The sequence below is a fragment of the Penicillium cataractarum genome, assembly GCF_028827025.1.
Source record: "Penicillium cataractarum strain IBT 29864 chromosome Unknown utg000009l, whole genome shotgun sequence".
In the NCBI taxonomy this organism is placed as follows: domain Eukaryota; kingdom Fungi; phylum Ascomycota; class Eurotiomycetes; order Eurotiales; family Aspergillaceae; genus Penicillium; species Penicillium cataractarum.
Genome location: NW_026622745.1, coordinates 3311101 through 3325258, shown reverse-complemented (window position 1 = coordinate 3325258; position 14158 = coordinate 3311101). Strand labels below are relative to the sequence as shown.

The following is a 14158-nucleotide window of genomic DNA, read 5'->3' as shown; positions in this document are numbered from 1 at the left end:
GCCGCCCGCCGGTTCCAATTGGCGCCCCGCTGATTCATCCTTAACAGGAGTCAAGCAGGCTAACTGGAATGTTGCTTTTTAAGGTTATTACTCGGATTCTTATCTGGTTGCCTTGTATTCTTAGGGTCTCTCTATTCTAAGCTAATCTTCTGCTTTGAACACGGGAACCACGCACTCTACAATGATTGTCCGCAAAATGCTCTGTTGTTCTGTCCTGCGATATCGGGCATGCCCAGAATCCAAGATCCCCGCAAAAGAGTCATGAAGGGAGTACTGACAGGGATTGGGGACGCTGCCCTGCAATTCCAAATCACCTTGCTTTGAATTGCGTATTTGGGCTTGATCAGGCATCTTTGCAGGTTTACTTTCCTTGGTGCCAGCGCGCCTTCGTATTTCTACACAACGTATATATAGGTAAGTGTGGTCTTCGATCAAGATCTATCTTTATATATATATCTGGCTCAACCTTCACAAATGAGTTGCCTCCGAAATCAACGGGTCTATCAGCCAATTTTAATGAACATACCGCTATTCTTTCCACAAATCCAGCACGAGCTAGCAAATCTGCAACGTACAATGGACGTTAGGCGTGACATGTCCTGTTTGCTTCGAGACGTACAGTGCATAAATCCCCATGCGGTCATAAAGAGCCGGAGACAAAATCATAGAAGGCTTCTTAATTGTGATAGGTATCGAGAACATGCCAGGGATATTGGCTTGCTTTTCTGGTCATCTCATATAGGTAAGATATATTTGGCACTATACAACAGGATATGGTCTGCTTTACAGTACACAGGCTACGAGTAGTCACGATCCTGAAGCTTGAAATGGCATATTGAAGACTGCAAATTCGAGTTCCGTCTAATACTTGCTTTTTAAAGGGGTCATATTGAGCGGGTTTCTGCATCATCGCCCCTTGCAATAATGTAATGTCGCGACTCCTATCCACTAACTTGTGATGCGCTACCTTTGAGCTGTGAAGGGTCGATCTGAGCATATCTTTTCATGTATTCAGAAGAGCTAAGTTAGCCATGTGCTGGCAATTACTAATAAGACTGTCCTCGTCGGTTCCTTGGCGGTGGTTCCTTTAGAACATTAAAGGGGACGAGGGGACGTGTGCTGATTTGCGATGGGATGCATCAGAGCTACCTATGGCTGATTGTTACGCAATCCATTAATATGAGCGTTTTCAAACCAGGCAGGGAGTGTGCTTTCGGCGTCCAATTATGGAGTCGCTGATCGATCGCGTGGTCGAAACGTATCATATTACATATCATCTATCGGTTCCTGTGCCATATGTGTAGGACTCGGTGCATGGAATCCATTGTAACAGTCTCAGAGGAGAGTCCTTTCGGCATACGGACAAATTATGAAAGTGTTAAATTACAATAGACCATTGAACGTTCTAGTCCTCTATTATTGTGGGGTTTCCGACCGTTACAGTTTGACTTTTGATTCGACGCCATTCAGCCACTAAACAGCCAGAGCTAGTAGTGCCAGACTTCTTTTCTTATAGTTCGCTGATCTTCAGCTAGGCCTTGCACAGTAGCACTGCAAGCTCGAAAAGTGCCTCGATGGGTTAATTCTCGGGGATTAAATTTGTGGTTCCGGCTGGATCATGAAAGGCTCTATTGTCATCCAAAGAACAAGCAAGATCGCCAGGTACAAGGGACATTCTCAAGGCTTCCTACCGGTATGGCCAAACATGTCCCTGCAGCTCCTGACGTGGCGGACGGAAGGCTGTAGCTTCGATAGTTCCAAGCATGCGAGCATGCCGGAGACAAGCATTGACATTCTGTAAGCCACATTTCCCCCTCTCTATTCATAAGACATTTTGTCTTCATAATTCGCGTGCATGTACCGGCGCTTCGGAGTATTACCTTTGCTCTGACCTTGAGCAAATAGTCTCGCTATCCCCGAAAAGGCACGGACATTTCATCGGCCGACCAAGGCGAAGACATTCAGATCTCCGAGATGTTGCAGAGTCATGTCTCATTGAAGACAAGATTAATATGCCGGCTTTCTAGCCGACTCCACTGCGGTTAGACGATGCTCAGACCAATGAAAACCGTACCAAGAAGAGTACCTTTACCCCCCCCCCCCCTAGCTGTAATGTGACGCCATTTACAGCATCCTTGGCCGCACTGTCCCTGACTGCCAGATATTGGTCAGACGGGGACTGAGGGGGTGCATTGCTTGGCTCTCCGTGCGAATGTGCGTGATGCACCCCTAAATTCAAGCCACCAAAGGGACATGCTTTTAGGGTTGGCCCGCACTGCCGTCATCTGCCGCGGTCATCCACCGAGTGATACAACTTGTGATATTTGCAAATGAACCGATTTCTGTGCATTCGACGAGTCAGAAAACATGGACACCTTAGCGATCGCAAGACCTCAGGGTAGACTGCATTCCTCCGAACGACCCCAGTCGAGGGCGGCCAATGAAGTCCGGGAAGAATGCAGATCCCCCAGGGCCACTAGCCAGTCCGAATGGGACCTTGCAGGGCAGGAATCGAGAACTCAGGGACCCAGTCCTGGCGCCACCAAGCCCGATGCCACCGTACGATGCAGCTAGCGAGTAGTATTCAAAGGAGAATAGTAGAGATGAGGAGAAAGACTGGAAGTAACTGGGTAAATTGGAAGTAAACATGATCGCGTGTGACCGCCCAGTTTCCCCTTTGGGGTTCCACCTCCATCACATCCCCCCATTCTCATTCCCCATTGTTTTTTTCCCTGAGATCCACTGATCCACTCTCGATTTAATAGTCGCCCTTTGACCCGCTCGTGCGGGTGGTCGTTCATTTGCGACTCGTCTTGTCTTTCAGCTTTCTCCTATTTCTAGGAGCCGTGCCGTGTTGTGGTGTCGCGTATTCTTAGCATTCCGTTCATTCTCTATATATACCAACTCGTGCTCTTCAAGAGTGTGCACACGACCAACTATGCGCGTCCCGGTTTCACTCTCACTAGCGGCGCTGAGCCTAGTAGGATCGACGGCGGCTCATCCACTTGCCGACACTGAAGAGGTCTTGCACCGCGATTCGGACGCTCAACAGAAAGCCGACGCGGTCAAGGAGGCCTTTCAACATTCATGGGATGGGTATATGAAATACGCTTTCCCTCATGATGAACTCCACCCAGTGAGCAACGGATATGGTGACTCCAGGTAAGCGAGTTTGACCCTACCATAATGTAAGATAACTATGGTGAGATCATGAGCTGATGAGAAATGCAGGAATGGATGGGGAGCATCTGCAGTGGATGCACTTTCAACTGCCATCATCATGGGCAAAAAAGATGTGGTCAACACCATTCTGAAGCATGTCGCGACAATCGACTATAGCAAGACCGACTCGGAGGTCAGCCTGTTTGAGACAACTATCCGCTATCTTGGCGGCATGCTGTCCGGCTATGACTTGCTCAAGGGACCAGCTTCCGGGATGGTGCAAGACTCGAAGCTTGTGGACAATCTCCTGACCCAATCGAAGAATCTGGGTGACGTTCTCAAGTTTGCCTTTAATACCGGATCGGGTGTTCCTTACAACAACATCAACATCACGTCCAAGGGTAACGACGGCTCAACTACCAATGGTCTCGCCGTTACGGGAACTCTGGTTCTCGAATGGACTCGTTTGTCTGACCTGACGGGAGACGATGAGTACGCAACCATCAGCCAAAAGGCAGAGTCATACTTGCTAGACCCCAAGCCCTCCAGTGGTGAGCCGTTCCCAGGTCTCGTTGGCAGCAACATCAACATTGCCAACGGCCAATTCGCCGACGGTCACGTTTCTTGGGACGGCGGCGATGATTCGTTCTACGAGTATCTCATCAAAATGTATGTGTATGACCCGGAGCGTTTCGCCACATACAAGGACCGCTGGGTGCTGGCCGCCGAGTCGACCATCAACCACCTGCAAGCCCACCCGGAGCCCCGCCCTGATCTGACCTTCCTCTCTTCGTACGAAGATGGCGAATATTCTCTCAGCTCGCAGCACTTGACTTGCTTCGACGGAGGTAGCTTCCTCTTGGGCGGTACCGTTCTGGGCCGTCAAGACTTTATTGATTTCGGTCTCAAGCTGGTCAGTGGATGTGAGGCTACTTACAACGCAACTTTGACCAAGATTGGCCCCGACTCTTGGGGCTGGGATCCCAACAGTGTTCCCAGTAGCCAGCAGGAATTCTATGAGAAAGCTGGCTTCTACATTACCAGCGGTGCATACGTCCTCCGCCCTGAAGTGATTGAGAGCTTCTACTATGCCTACCGTGTTACTGGCAAACAATTTGTGAGTATTCTCTCCATTAATTACATCCATATTGTCCAGCTAATTTGAATTGCAGTATCGTGACTGGGCTTGGAACGCCTTCGTTGCAATCAATGCCACTGCCCGTACCGACTCTGGCTTCGCGGCCCTGAGCAACGTCAATGCTGCTAACGGTGGCTCCAAGTACGATAACCAAGAGAGCTTCCTCTTTGCTGAGGTCATGAAGTACTCGTACCTCATCCATGCAGACGGTATGTTCTATCACCCGTTCCCAAAGATAGAAGAATTTGAAAACACTAATACTAATTTTCGCAGACGCTGAGTGGCAGGTGCAGACGGGTGGCAAGAACACCTTTGTCTTCAACACTGAGGCTCACCCCGTGCGTGTGAAGCACACTTAGGCCGGCATTGGTAGCCCAAATTTGTCTTCTAGTAGATAATAATAGGTGAGGTTAAAAGACCTCGAGTATATTGATACTGTTTATCATTGTCTTTCCTCTGCTTCACCTTCGTAGCATCTCTCCAGTTTAGAAGTAGATGTCATCATCATAGGCGGGATTTCTGTAACGAGAAGGGATAACTTCAATTCTTCATCCGTTCTTACAGACAGCAGTGTTTATATACGCAGTGCACAATCTGACAGGCGGAAGATATCCATCGGATGTTTATGAGTGTGGCAGTACCGAAGACCGTGGTGGATTGAGACGAACAAACCACACCAAGACCTAAGACGTGCCTTGAAGTCATCTTCCTCCTCGAGGTCAAGGTCGTAAACAGATCTCGCCGTGTCGTCTATATTCACCGCAATGTTCATTTCCGGCAGCGTTAGCGGCCGAGTCGCCGCTAAGACGATGCTCAGGGCCATCCTGACCATGGGGTCTTCCTTGGATTTGCTAAGAATCTGCTCGTATGCCTGATAGATACACTTCGGCAGGGTTGCGATGGTGGAATCAACCCCTTTGATTGTCTTTTTAAAGTGCTCCTTGTTCAAATGCTCAAACGCAAGGTATACCCAAAGGTACGTATGATGCGGGACTCTGAGCAATTGTTTTGCCAGGTGATCTTTGACGTGGGTTGAGAGATTCTTTTCCTTTGCCAGTTGTTCGACTCGGTGATTAACAACGTGATTAAGCTCTTGACTGATGATTTCCGATTCTTCTTCTCCTGGATACGCACGTACGGAAAAGTATCCAACAGCCTCTGAAACTTGGACACAATTTGCTCATACGGGCGACTGGTTAGAAGATACTTCAACTTGCCACCGGTTGACTTCTTGTTGCAGAACTGGCTTTCCAGTTTCAGCATAAGGTAGTCCAACTCTAGTTCAGCGCATTCGTCCAGGGCATCAAGGACCAAAATTATTGATCCCGCATGGGGGCCCTGCACGGCATTTTCCAGGATAGTCCAAAGTAAGCGTGTGGAGTCAATCAGGCCCGAGCCATTTTCCTTGAATTGCTCGGCAGCATATTTGATGAGTAGTGGCTGCTGGGAGAGGAGTTGATGAAGCAGAGCACAAAGTGCTTTTCTGACAGTATTCTGGTCCTGGTCCTTTAAGAAAAAGTAGCAGATTGTCGCGGAGGAGGAACCCGGAAGTTCATGATCGATTAGATATTTGGCCAAGACAGATTTCCCACATCCCGGGTCTGCTGAGACCATTAATGGGCCCCAATCTTGTTTCAACCAGGTCTGGAAATTCTTATGATTTAAGAACCACTCGCAGGTGCCACTTACTCGGTCTTCAACACGATCTTTATACCATTCGTATGTGGCGTCCTTGCTGCTGCTGGTGAGACGGAATAACTGGAGATACTGTTCTTGGCTCTGCAGCTGCTCCAGTAATTTGCGTTGGAATCGTTCCATTATTTCAAGAGCACTTTTGCTGTTTTCGTGGAGAGACTTGAGCTCTTGCCTTGACAGCAGCTCATTTATGTGGGTGAAGTTCTCATTGACAGTTTTCTCCGGGTTTTCAATGTTGAGTCTCATTTGCTTCCAGTCCTTTGGCGAAAAGACGTCTTTGACGTAGCCCTTGATGGAGCCCTGGTAGAAAATCTTAAGACGCTTCGGATCTGGAACTCGAGAATGTGCCGATAGAGGATCACAATATGGCCATTTGCTTCTTCCATTAAAACACTGGTGACTCCTGCGTTCCCACCAAGTCGCCGGAGTAGAGGCTCCAGTGCGGTGTAGTACTTCATGCGGGTAGTCACATATGTGAAGCCATCACGATTGGCTTCGTCTGCGACCCTAGGATTTGTGAGAAGTGGAAGAATGATGTAAACACCAGCCCACGCGATGGAAGCTTCTGGTGAACTCTTAACTGCCTCTCCAATCAAGCATTTTGCCCAAAGCACTAGATCTGCAGCCTGTGCCATCTGATCACCTAGGACAAATTCGTGACCGGCAATAGTGTATTTTGTTTTCATATTTTCCACTCGTTGCAATCCCTCTTGGATGATTGCTCTAACTCTGCTTGGCGAGATGACCGGTTGACCGGCGACACAGTCAATGAGGGAGTGTCATTATTTGAGGGAGAGCCTGTAGCTTGGTCAATACCGCGATCGCATAACAGGTTGTTGATATGTACTTGTCTTCGCCTCCTCCGAAAGTAGGTTCTCGTACTTCTCTACCAATTGAGGATCTTCCTTCTCGAGGAGTTCATATGCGCAATCCCAAAGTGATTTGGCAGTGTGAGAGTCCTCGTGATCCGCAATCAGATCCCTACTTGAGGCGATGCGGATTGAGCCCACTTGAAGCTGCTTCTCTTGGGTCTGGTTGCTACTTATAGAGGATGCAGCTGCTGAATCTGTCCTTGACTGCCTGTTTTTACTAGCAAAAATTCTTCGTAGCCCTCTGAAGGACCCGGTTTTCTCACTCTGAGCTAGGTCCTTCTCCTGATTACGCTCGAAGAGTCCCATGGTCTTGCGTTGCTCTTCTGAGGTGTGTATGAGTTCTTGGTGAAGTTCAATGGCCACAATTTGCTAGAGCAAAACACCCCAAGACTCCTAAAGACATACAATTTTTTTCCAATGGAATTCCTCTAACCAACGGCCGTGTCTGGCTTAGCAGCTGATCTAGCTGTAGGCCCACATGTCTACCTACATCTATCACACCCAGGATATTATCAGGGAGGGCTTTGAGTGTTATTCAACATCTTGGTATTTCGTGGTCGATATTACTCCTAGAGGCGTTAAAGCCCCGAAATTCCGTGCTAGTTATCAGATGATCACTTATTAAACATTAAACATTAGATATTAGACATTAATCTTGATGGAATCTCTGAAGGCCCATATCTCAGCCAATTTGACAGCCCTAGAAGAGTGATGAGCTTCAGTGAGAGTTAGCGATACCCACTAAACATCCTCAAGTTTAGGCTGAGTGCTTTTTTTTCCAGCCTTTCGCTCGACATGGCAAGCCATAGAGGCTCTAATCATAAGAATCAGGTTGAATATTCTGCAAGAGCACGAGCAACAGTTAGTCTTTGTCCTTCGCAAGCACAAGATAGGCTAAGCACTCACAACCCTAAAAACATCATTGCGATTCCGAAGCATTCTACTCCATATAGCCTTTTAGCTTCTTCGGTATTCTCCGAGTATCCACCGTGTTGATACTCGGCAAACTCATTGACATAGAAGCTGACGGTAATGATTTGTGCAAGGAAAGCCAGGCAATCAAATGTGATGCTCGTGCCGGGATGGACTCTGCAGTTGAAGATCAAGACGACCAAGAGAAAGACGACGGACCAAAGGAATGCGTAAGCAGCCTGTATCAAATAAAGCCAGAATTAGTACGACTGCCTCGTCTTATGTGCCAGTCGAGAGATATGGGCGAACTCACAGTTCCTAGATTAATACTTGACCAGGCACTTCCCAGGCCATCGATATAGGCCACGGGCTTCTCATGCTCGGTATAAGCCCAAGCAAAGCAAATCACGACCGTCATCTGGCACAGAGCTGCGGCAAAACGTAAAGTAAAAAAGGAGAGCCATTTCTTCTGTTGTCTAGGAACTGCCTCCAGACACCAAGTTGGGTGGTATTGATCGTAATAGCTGGATACCATATTGAAACTGATGGGAAGTGATTAGATAGATAGTATGTTGCTTTCATAAAAGCGAAGATAACATGGCGGTTCAAGAGGATCTCTTCAAGGGTTATATGCTCAAGACGATCTTGGCAGCTTATCGTCGATCTGGGGAACGTGTGCATCATTGCCGTTTCCATCCCAACACAGCCTCTCGACAACTGGTCATGGTGGCGACGCCAAGAAATAGCAGAGCTCCGCGCCAAACTGTCCACGCAGTTTCTACACTTTGAATGTTGTATAGGGTTTACTGTAGTGGGGTGTCCTTAGGAACTGTACGCTTTTTTTGCCCAGTCATCTTGGCATCCTGCGCACCTCGTCCTTCCGACTCTGCCTTGTGGTGGGTTCGTTCTTGGCGTCAATCTGCTTGGCATTCTCAGACGAACACTGGTCGCCTAGGGGGCGGAACTATCATTTTGCTATTAATAACGTCATATTGTGGTTTTCATCGCGTTAGTTTCCAGCTATCTATCACGTAGAAAAAGTTTAGGTTGCCGTATTCAACCGACAGAAGCACGATGATCGAATGGGTACATCGGCCATAGCCATAGCCAATTGTAGCTGCGGTCGAATAATGCGTGCCTCGGCATGTCTTCCCGTTTTCATGAGACACTCATAGTAGCCATGAAGAGCCCATATATTATTTGGGTGGGTTAATGCGCGAGGTAGTGACTGGTCGATTCCGAGATCGGCAGTGTAGACGTCCATGGCCTCTTCGACTCGCCCCTGTTCGAGCAGCAATGCCCCCAAGGCATGTCTAGCAGGCTGCATCCAGCCCCAGGGCTCATCGTAGGGGAGGTTATCGTCTTTCTCAACTGCAAGTCGGAGACTGGCAAAGGCAGTATCGTAATCCCCACAGCGATAAGCAATTTCGCCGTGTAACATCGGCTCTGCTACCGCAAGGATATCGACACAAGTGTTATTAAATATAGTCCGAGATAGAGGAACTCGCCTCACGGCATATCGGAACAGCTCCTGCTCATGTTGGGCTTCATGAACGCGGCCAGTGGCTGCAAAAGCCACGCCCCTTCCATAATGTATCATCGCGGTGGTGACGCTGTAGAGGCTCGTATCCGCAGGAAGATCCAGAGCAAGAATGGGCTCCCATTGGCCAAATCGAATAAATGCATGTACCCGTGTAGCGACGAATCCCTCTAGCCAATCTGCCAAGGGTGGCGATTCAACCCGCAGAAGATCTTCGGTGAGTGACTCCGCCAGCACGTTAGCAGTGTCGAGAGCAATTTTGGACTGGCCTGCCAGCATCGCAGCATACATTCGGAAATGGTAATCATGACATCGGTAGAGGTTATAGAAATGACCTAGTTCCTGATTGGCGAGGAACTTCTCGTCTGCCCGAATGGCCGAGGTGTTTGAAGCGACTGCTCGACGGTAGTCACCACATAGGACGTCCAGATGAGTCGGCATATGCTCGAGATGACCTGCATCCGGAACAAGGCCTCGAAGATTATCTGCTACTGGAAGAGCAATCTCAGGAGTCGGAGACATCTCCATAAGGTGAATATACAGATGCAAAACGCCCGGATGCTGAAGCGTGCTTTCCTGGGTCAGGGCGCGGTCCAACGCTTGCTTCGCCTCGAGTGTTCGCGCACCAGGCGTAGGCTGTCCCGTAGACAAGTCCCACATACTCCACGGCGTCAAGTTCATCATTGAGTCAACATACAGAGTGACAACGTCCAAGTCGTCCGGGAAAAATCGATACACTGAGCTCATGGCCTCGGCATATCGGAAATTCCAATCAGTACAATCATCAACAGGTTGCTCCTGGGGATATCGATACTGCAATGCCTCGATAATCGCTCTCTCTACAGGGCTTGCCCTGGCTGCGAGTCTGTTGGCTTCCATCGCCGCACCATGAGCCCTCGTCGTCGTTATCGAAAGATCTTCTCCATCGAACAGTTTCCATGGTTTGTTGTAATTTGGCCCCAGCGCGAATGCAAGACCCCAATACCCCATGGCACATGCTGGGTCAAACAAAATAGATTGTTCGAAACACCGCGCTGACTCCTGGTGGTTGAACGCGTAGGCCCAGATAAGGCCGCGATTGAACCATGCCTGGGCATCCGGGCTGGTGGTGCTAATAGGCCGTTGATAGCTGCCAAGATTGTAGTATTCAGTGGCAGCCGACTGCCGAGGGGGCATTTTGCTGCGGTGCCAAACCTTATTCATGATGATTGATGATGTGTTTGTGAAACATCGAGGATTGACAATGGCCGAGGGTCAATTTGTGCGGGTGGTTCGCGGCTCCAGTTCAATGTGGGGTAAAAATGAGCTGAGCTAGTGTCCGTGTTCGTGTATGGCTGGCCTCACAGCAAGAAGTATGACGGACCCATGAGACGCTCAGTAGATCGGGTTCGAAGAGGAATTGATAGATAAAAACAACATAGTAGAAGTCTTATATAATTGGAGATTATTTCAATGATTGATTCCGAGTAGTTTCTCTGGGTACTATTCTAGAAAAAAAAAACGCTTCAAACGCCATCAATGCCAGAATAGGGAACAAAAAGACACGCAAATCACGAAGACAGATCAGTGTATTGCAAACTCCGAGCCCGGGTCTGCATGCAAGTTGTGTTGAACATGGTAATTGATCACCAAAATGGCAATGTCGATGCAGTCGCCGGCTCAGAAAATGGACAGCAAGATGGGGGTATCTGAGTGACGCGAGACACGAACTCCGCCTCTCAGTGCGGATGAAGAAAGCAATGTACAATGGGTATATGTTCAGAGATCCCGGGACTTGGGACGTAGAGGAAGGGTGATGGTGCCTGTTGGTTCAGCCGGCATAGCACCAGCGGCATGAACATCTTCTTCTCCATCCAATCCTTCGTCTTCGAGGTCTTGGTCGCCCTCAATGGACTCCAGAATAGACCCCGCTGGGTCAGATAGGGCTTCCGAAGCCTGCGAAATGTAACTTGCACCCAGGTCTGTTTCTTCTGCATCCTCGTCAAGATATTCGCTACCTTCTCCCTCGCTCAGCTCATCATCGTAATCTTCTTCCTCTTCATCTGCATCCTCGTCATCCTCAAGCATCTCATCGTCCGCAGGCTCCTCTTCCTCTTCACTATCAGTGGCAGAGAAATCATCAAGTTCCTGCGGCGTATCGCGCCAGTATGTGAAGTCTGTATATTCTTCGCCCCCGGACTGAACCAGAAGACTGACAGGCGGGAAGAAGTGATCAAGCAGCTCCTGCATAGTCACATAGCTGCTCTTATACTTGTTCAGACTCAGCAAGTCAAGTGACACTTCGGCGTTCGAGTTGATTGTGAAGATTCGAGTGGAAGGAATGTTGACCGATCGGTAGCTCAAGGCATCGGTCAATCGGTTTCCAAACCCAGCATAGAACGGGTTCTCTTTCCCTGCGAACAATCCAAGAATGTCACGCAGGCAGGCCATTTTGAAGACCTCGGGCTTCCTCAGGTAGATCTCTCGTCTCAGTGCCGCCATAGTGCGATCCGGGCTGCAGATAACGGGTCCTTTGGGCAGGCGGTATCCGTCTTGACATACTCCGTGTAGGTACGCTCGTGTGGTGTCTGACTGCCCAACTGATCGACTGGTGAGGTACATGATGTTATAGCCGTTGTTGACAATATCCGTGTACAACTTGGCTACACCGGTATGGGTCCAATCACGTCCGATCATGTTCAAGACGTGACCCAGCGCATCAGACTTGGTGATTGTTCCATCAATATCAGAAATCACAATCGGCACATTTCCATTCCACAGGTACATGTTTGCCGTGCAGGTCGCCTTATTCACGCTGAATGACATGAGATTAGGTCCCGGCTTCAGTTGCAACGCCTTTAGTTGATCGCTGGTCAACCGCAGCGTCTTGGCATAATTTCGAGTCTCGACGGCGAATGAATCCTGCAGGGGTGATTGAGGAGGGGTGGGGAAGCCCGGCTGAACATCCGACTTGGTTCGATGGTGGCGCGCAGCCATCGCAGGCTCTAGGGTTGGATGATCGCCCTCGCTATGGTACCCAGGGTCGGAGACCGCATCTTCGCTCAGAGCCGTAGTGGACCGCATAGAATTGAGAGCTGCCGTTCGATAGGCTGCTTCTTTGGCCCCTTCGCTGCTGTAGATCCACAGATTTCCATGCTCGTCTGCTCCGATGAGCGCACCTATGTCATAGCTACCTTCCAACTCCTCAGCAAGAATCTTGCGGGCAAGTACTTCGGCCCGGATAGCATCTTCTTCATTGCTTTTATAGCCCGTCATATCCAACATGAGGTCGCCAGTATCGGTAATGTGGGATGGAATATTTGAGCCAGAGAGCTTCTTGGACAGAGAGATTGCACGAGACATGGCCTCTTGAGGCGACAGCGGAGGAGGGCTACGAGACCGGTCTCTCTGCTCGACATCGTCTTCATGGGCTGAGCCAGGGCCACTCACGGAGGTCCGCTTCTCATCGTCGGATCGAGGGATACTAGTGGAAAGTACGTTGTCCGATACCGAGTGATCGAGGGGAGGTTTAGAGTTGAACGAGTCACCAAGAGCAGGGCTTAGGTCCGAATCGGCGGGAGAACGTGACAATGGAGTGATCGCACCTGAGATTATGAATTAGCATGTGTGCATATTGTAATTGCTTTTTCGATTTGCCATACCCAAATCCGTAGTTGCCCGCGACTGCAGCGAGAGAGGCATCGTTGGCGGAGTCTTTGCGCCTTCTGATAGAGCATCCCCGTGCGATTTTTCAAGGTCCAGATACTCCGGTTCCTGTAGAGATGACGCAAGATCTTCGCCAGGAACTTTCGGGCTAACCGCGGGAGATACTAGTGGTGAGGTCTGCAGAGAAGCGGGGATCTCGTCGGTGGTCTCAAAGACGAAAAATGCCTCGCCTCCCTCTCCCAGCTTCATCGCATAGTCTTGTTTGATCCCATTGACTTTGAATTCCACCTTCTTCTCATATGGACGCAAGAGCGAGAACTTCCCGAAACGGACATGGAAGGGCGAGCAAGCGAGGGTGCCTAATAGACGGGAGAAAACGCAGAAGAATCAGCACGGCTCTTTAAAAAGTGACAGAAGCTCACAGTCTTTGGGATTGTAGAGTTTGAATATATTGCAGTTCCAGCATACCATCTTCCTGTTCAATAACAATCACATCGATCGCACCGCTCAGCGTGGCTGGATTGATCGAGTTCCATGTCTTGGAGACAGAGCCGCTGATGCTGCGTACGTACTGCATCTCGCCAGATCAGGATCAGGCACCCTGGGCGACGGCACCGCTAAAGATGATGGAAAATCGCAGCACAAAATTGAAACGAAAGTATTAACTTTGTCAAAAAACCCCGATCGAGCGGAAGAGAGGGGTGGACTGGAAATAGGTTCGTTGGGAGGGAATCGGAATCGCCGCTACCACCTACAGCCCATGTGACACTCGGCTGACAAGGAGCCGCGACTGCATCACCACCGCCACAAATGCCTATATAAACAAAAGTAAGGATAAAAAGGTTTAAGACGGGAGATAGAAATGGCAGATACGGACCAATATTAATGAGCCCACCTGCGTAGCCGGTGTCCCCGGATCTGTTGGCCCTCCATCAACATATTCAACACCCAACGTTTATTAGGTAAGCCCGGCCAACATGCCGAGGTCACTAATCTTGGATCCGCTAGTCCATATTGGGACTAGCGGCCGATCCCAAAGCCGTGATCACGCTAGTCCCAATAAAGGGAACCCTGACTAAACTTGGGTCAGGTGACATTCATGTCCCACCGAGAGATGGAGAAGCCGATCAAGCCTGCCATTGCCGTCTCTCCTTCCTACCACCTCTCCCTCGCCTCCGCTGCCCGCGTCCATGG

The 14158-nt window shown here is 49.4% G+C and overlaps 5 protein-coding genes across 5 annotated transcripts; 1 reads left to right on the top strand and 4 right to left on the bottom strand.

Annotated features, from left to right (window-relative positions):
* Window positions 1–2938: 2938 nt before the first annotated feature.
* On the top strand, window positions 2939–4659 carry N7496_011799 (glycoside hydrolase family 47 protein; the record flags this gene model as incomplete). The annotated part of the gene is made up of 4 exons (XM_056704712.1): window positions 2939–3162; window positions 3232–4279; window positions 4335–4509; window positions 4574–4659. The coding sequence occupies 4 exons, from the start codon at window positions 2939–2941 to the stop codon at window positions 4657–4659; spliced, it is 1533 nt and encodes a 510-aa protein (XP_056550672.1).
* Window positions 4660–4785: 126 nt separating this feature from the next.
* Window positions 4786–7173, bottom strand: N7496_011798 (ankyrin repeat protein; the record flags this gene model as incomplete). Its single annotated transcript, XM_056704711.1, has 7 exons — window positions 4786–4819; window positions 4942–5295; window positions 5439–5806; window positions 5990–6295; window positions 6358–6727; window positions 6812–7033; window positions 7118–7173. 7 exons carry the CDS (start codon window positions 7171–7173, stop codon window positions 4786–4788), a joined length of 1710 nt encoding a protein of 569 aa, XP_056550671.1.
* Window positions 7174–7769: 596 nt separating this feature from the next.
* N7496_011797 (uncharacterized protein) lies at window positions 7770–8314 on the bottom strand (the record flags this gene model as incomplete). Its single annotated transcript, XM_056704710.1, has 2 exons — window positions 7770–8018; window positions 8093–8314. 2 exons carry the CDS (start codon window positions 8312–8314, stop codon window positions 7770–7772), a joined length of 471 nt encoding a protein of 156 aa, XP_056550670.1.
* Window positions 8315–8821: 507 nt separating this feature from the next.
* On the bottom strand, window positions 8822–10495 carry N7496_011796 (TPR domain protein; the record flags this gene model as incomplete). The annotated part of the gene is made up of 1 exon (XM_056704709.1): window positions 8822–10495. One exon carries the CDS (start codon window positions 10493–10495, stop codon window positions 8822–8824), a length of 1674 nt encoding a protein of 557 aa, XP_056550669.1.
* A 582-nt stretch (window positions 10496–11077) lies between these two features.
* On the bottom strand, window positions 11078–13541 carry N7496_011795 (putative lipin Smp2; the record flags this gene model as incomplete). Its single annotated transcript, XM_056704708.1, has 3 exons — window positions 11078–12903; window positions 12961–13323; window positions 13433–13541. The coding sequence occupies 3 exons, from the start codon at window positions 13539–13541 to the stop codon at window positions 11078–11080; spliced, it is 2298 nt and encodes a 765-aa protein (XP_056550668.1).
* Between the last annotated feature and the right edge of the window lie 617 nt (window positions 13542–14158).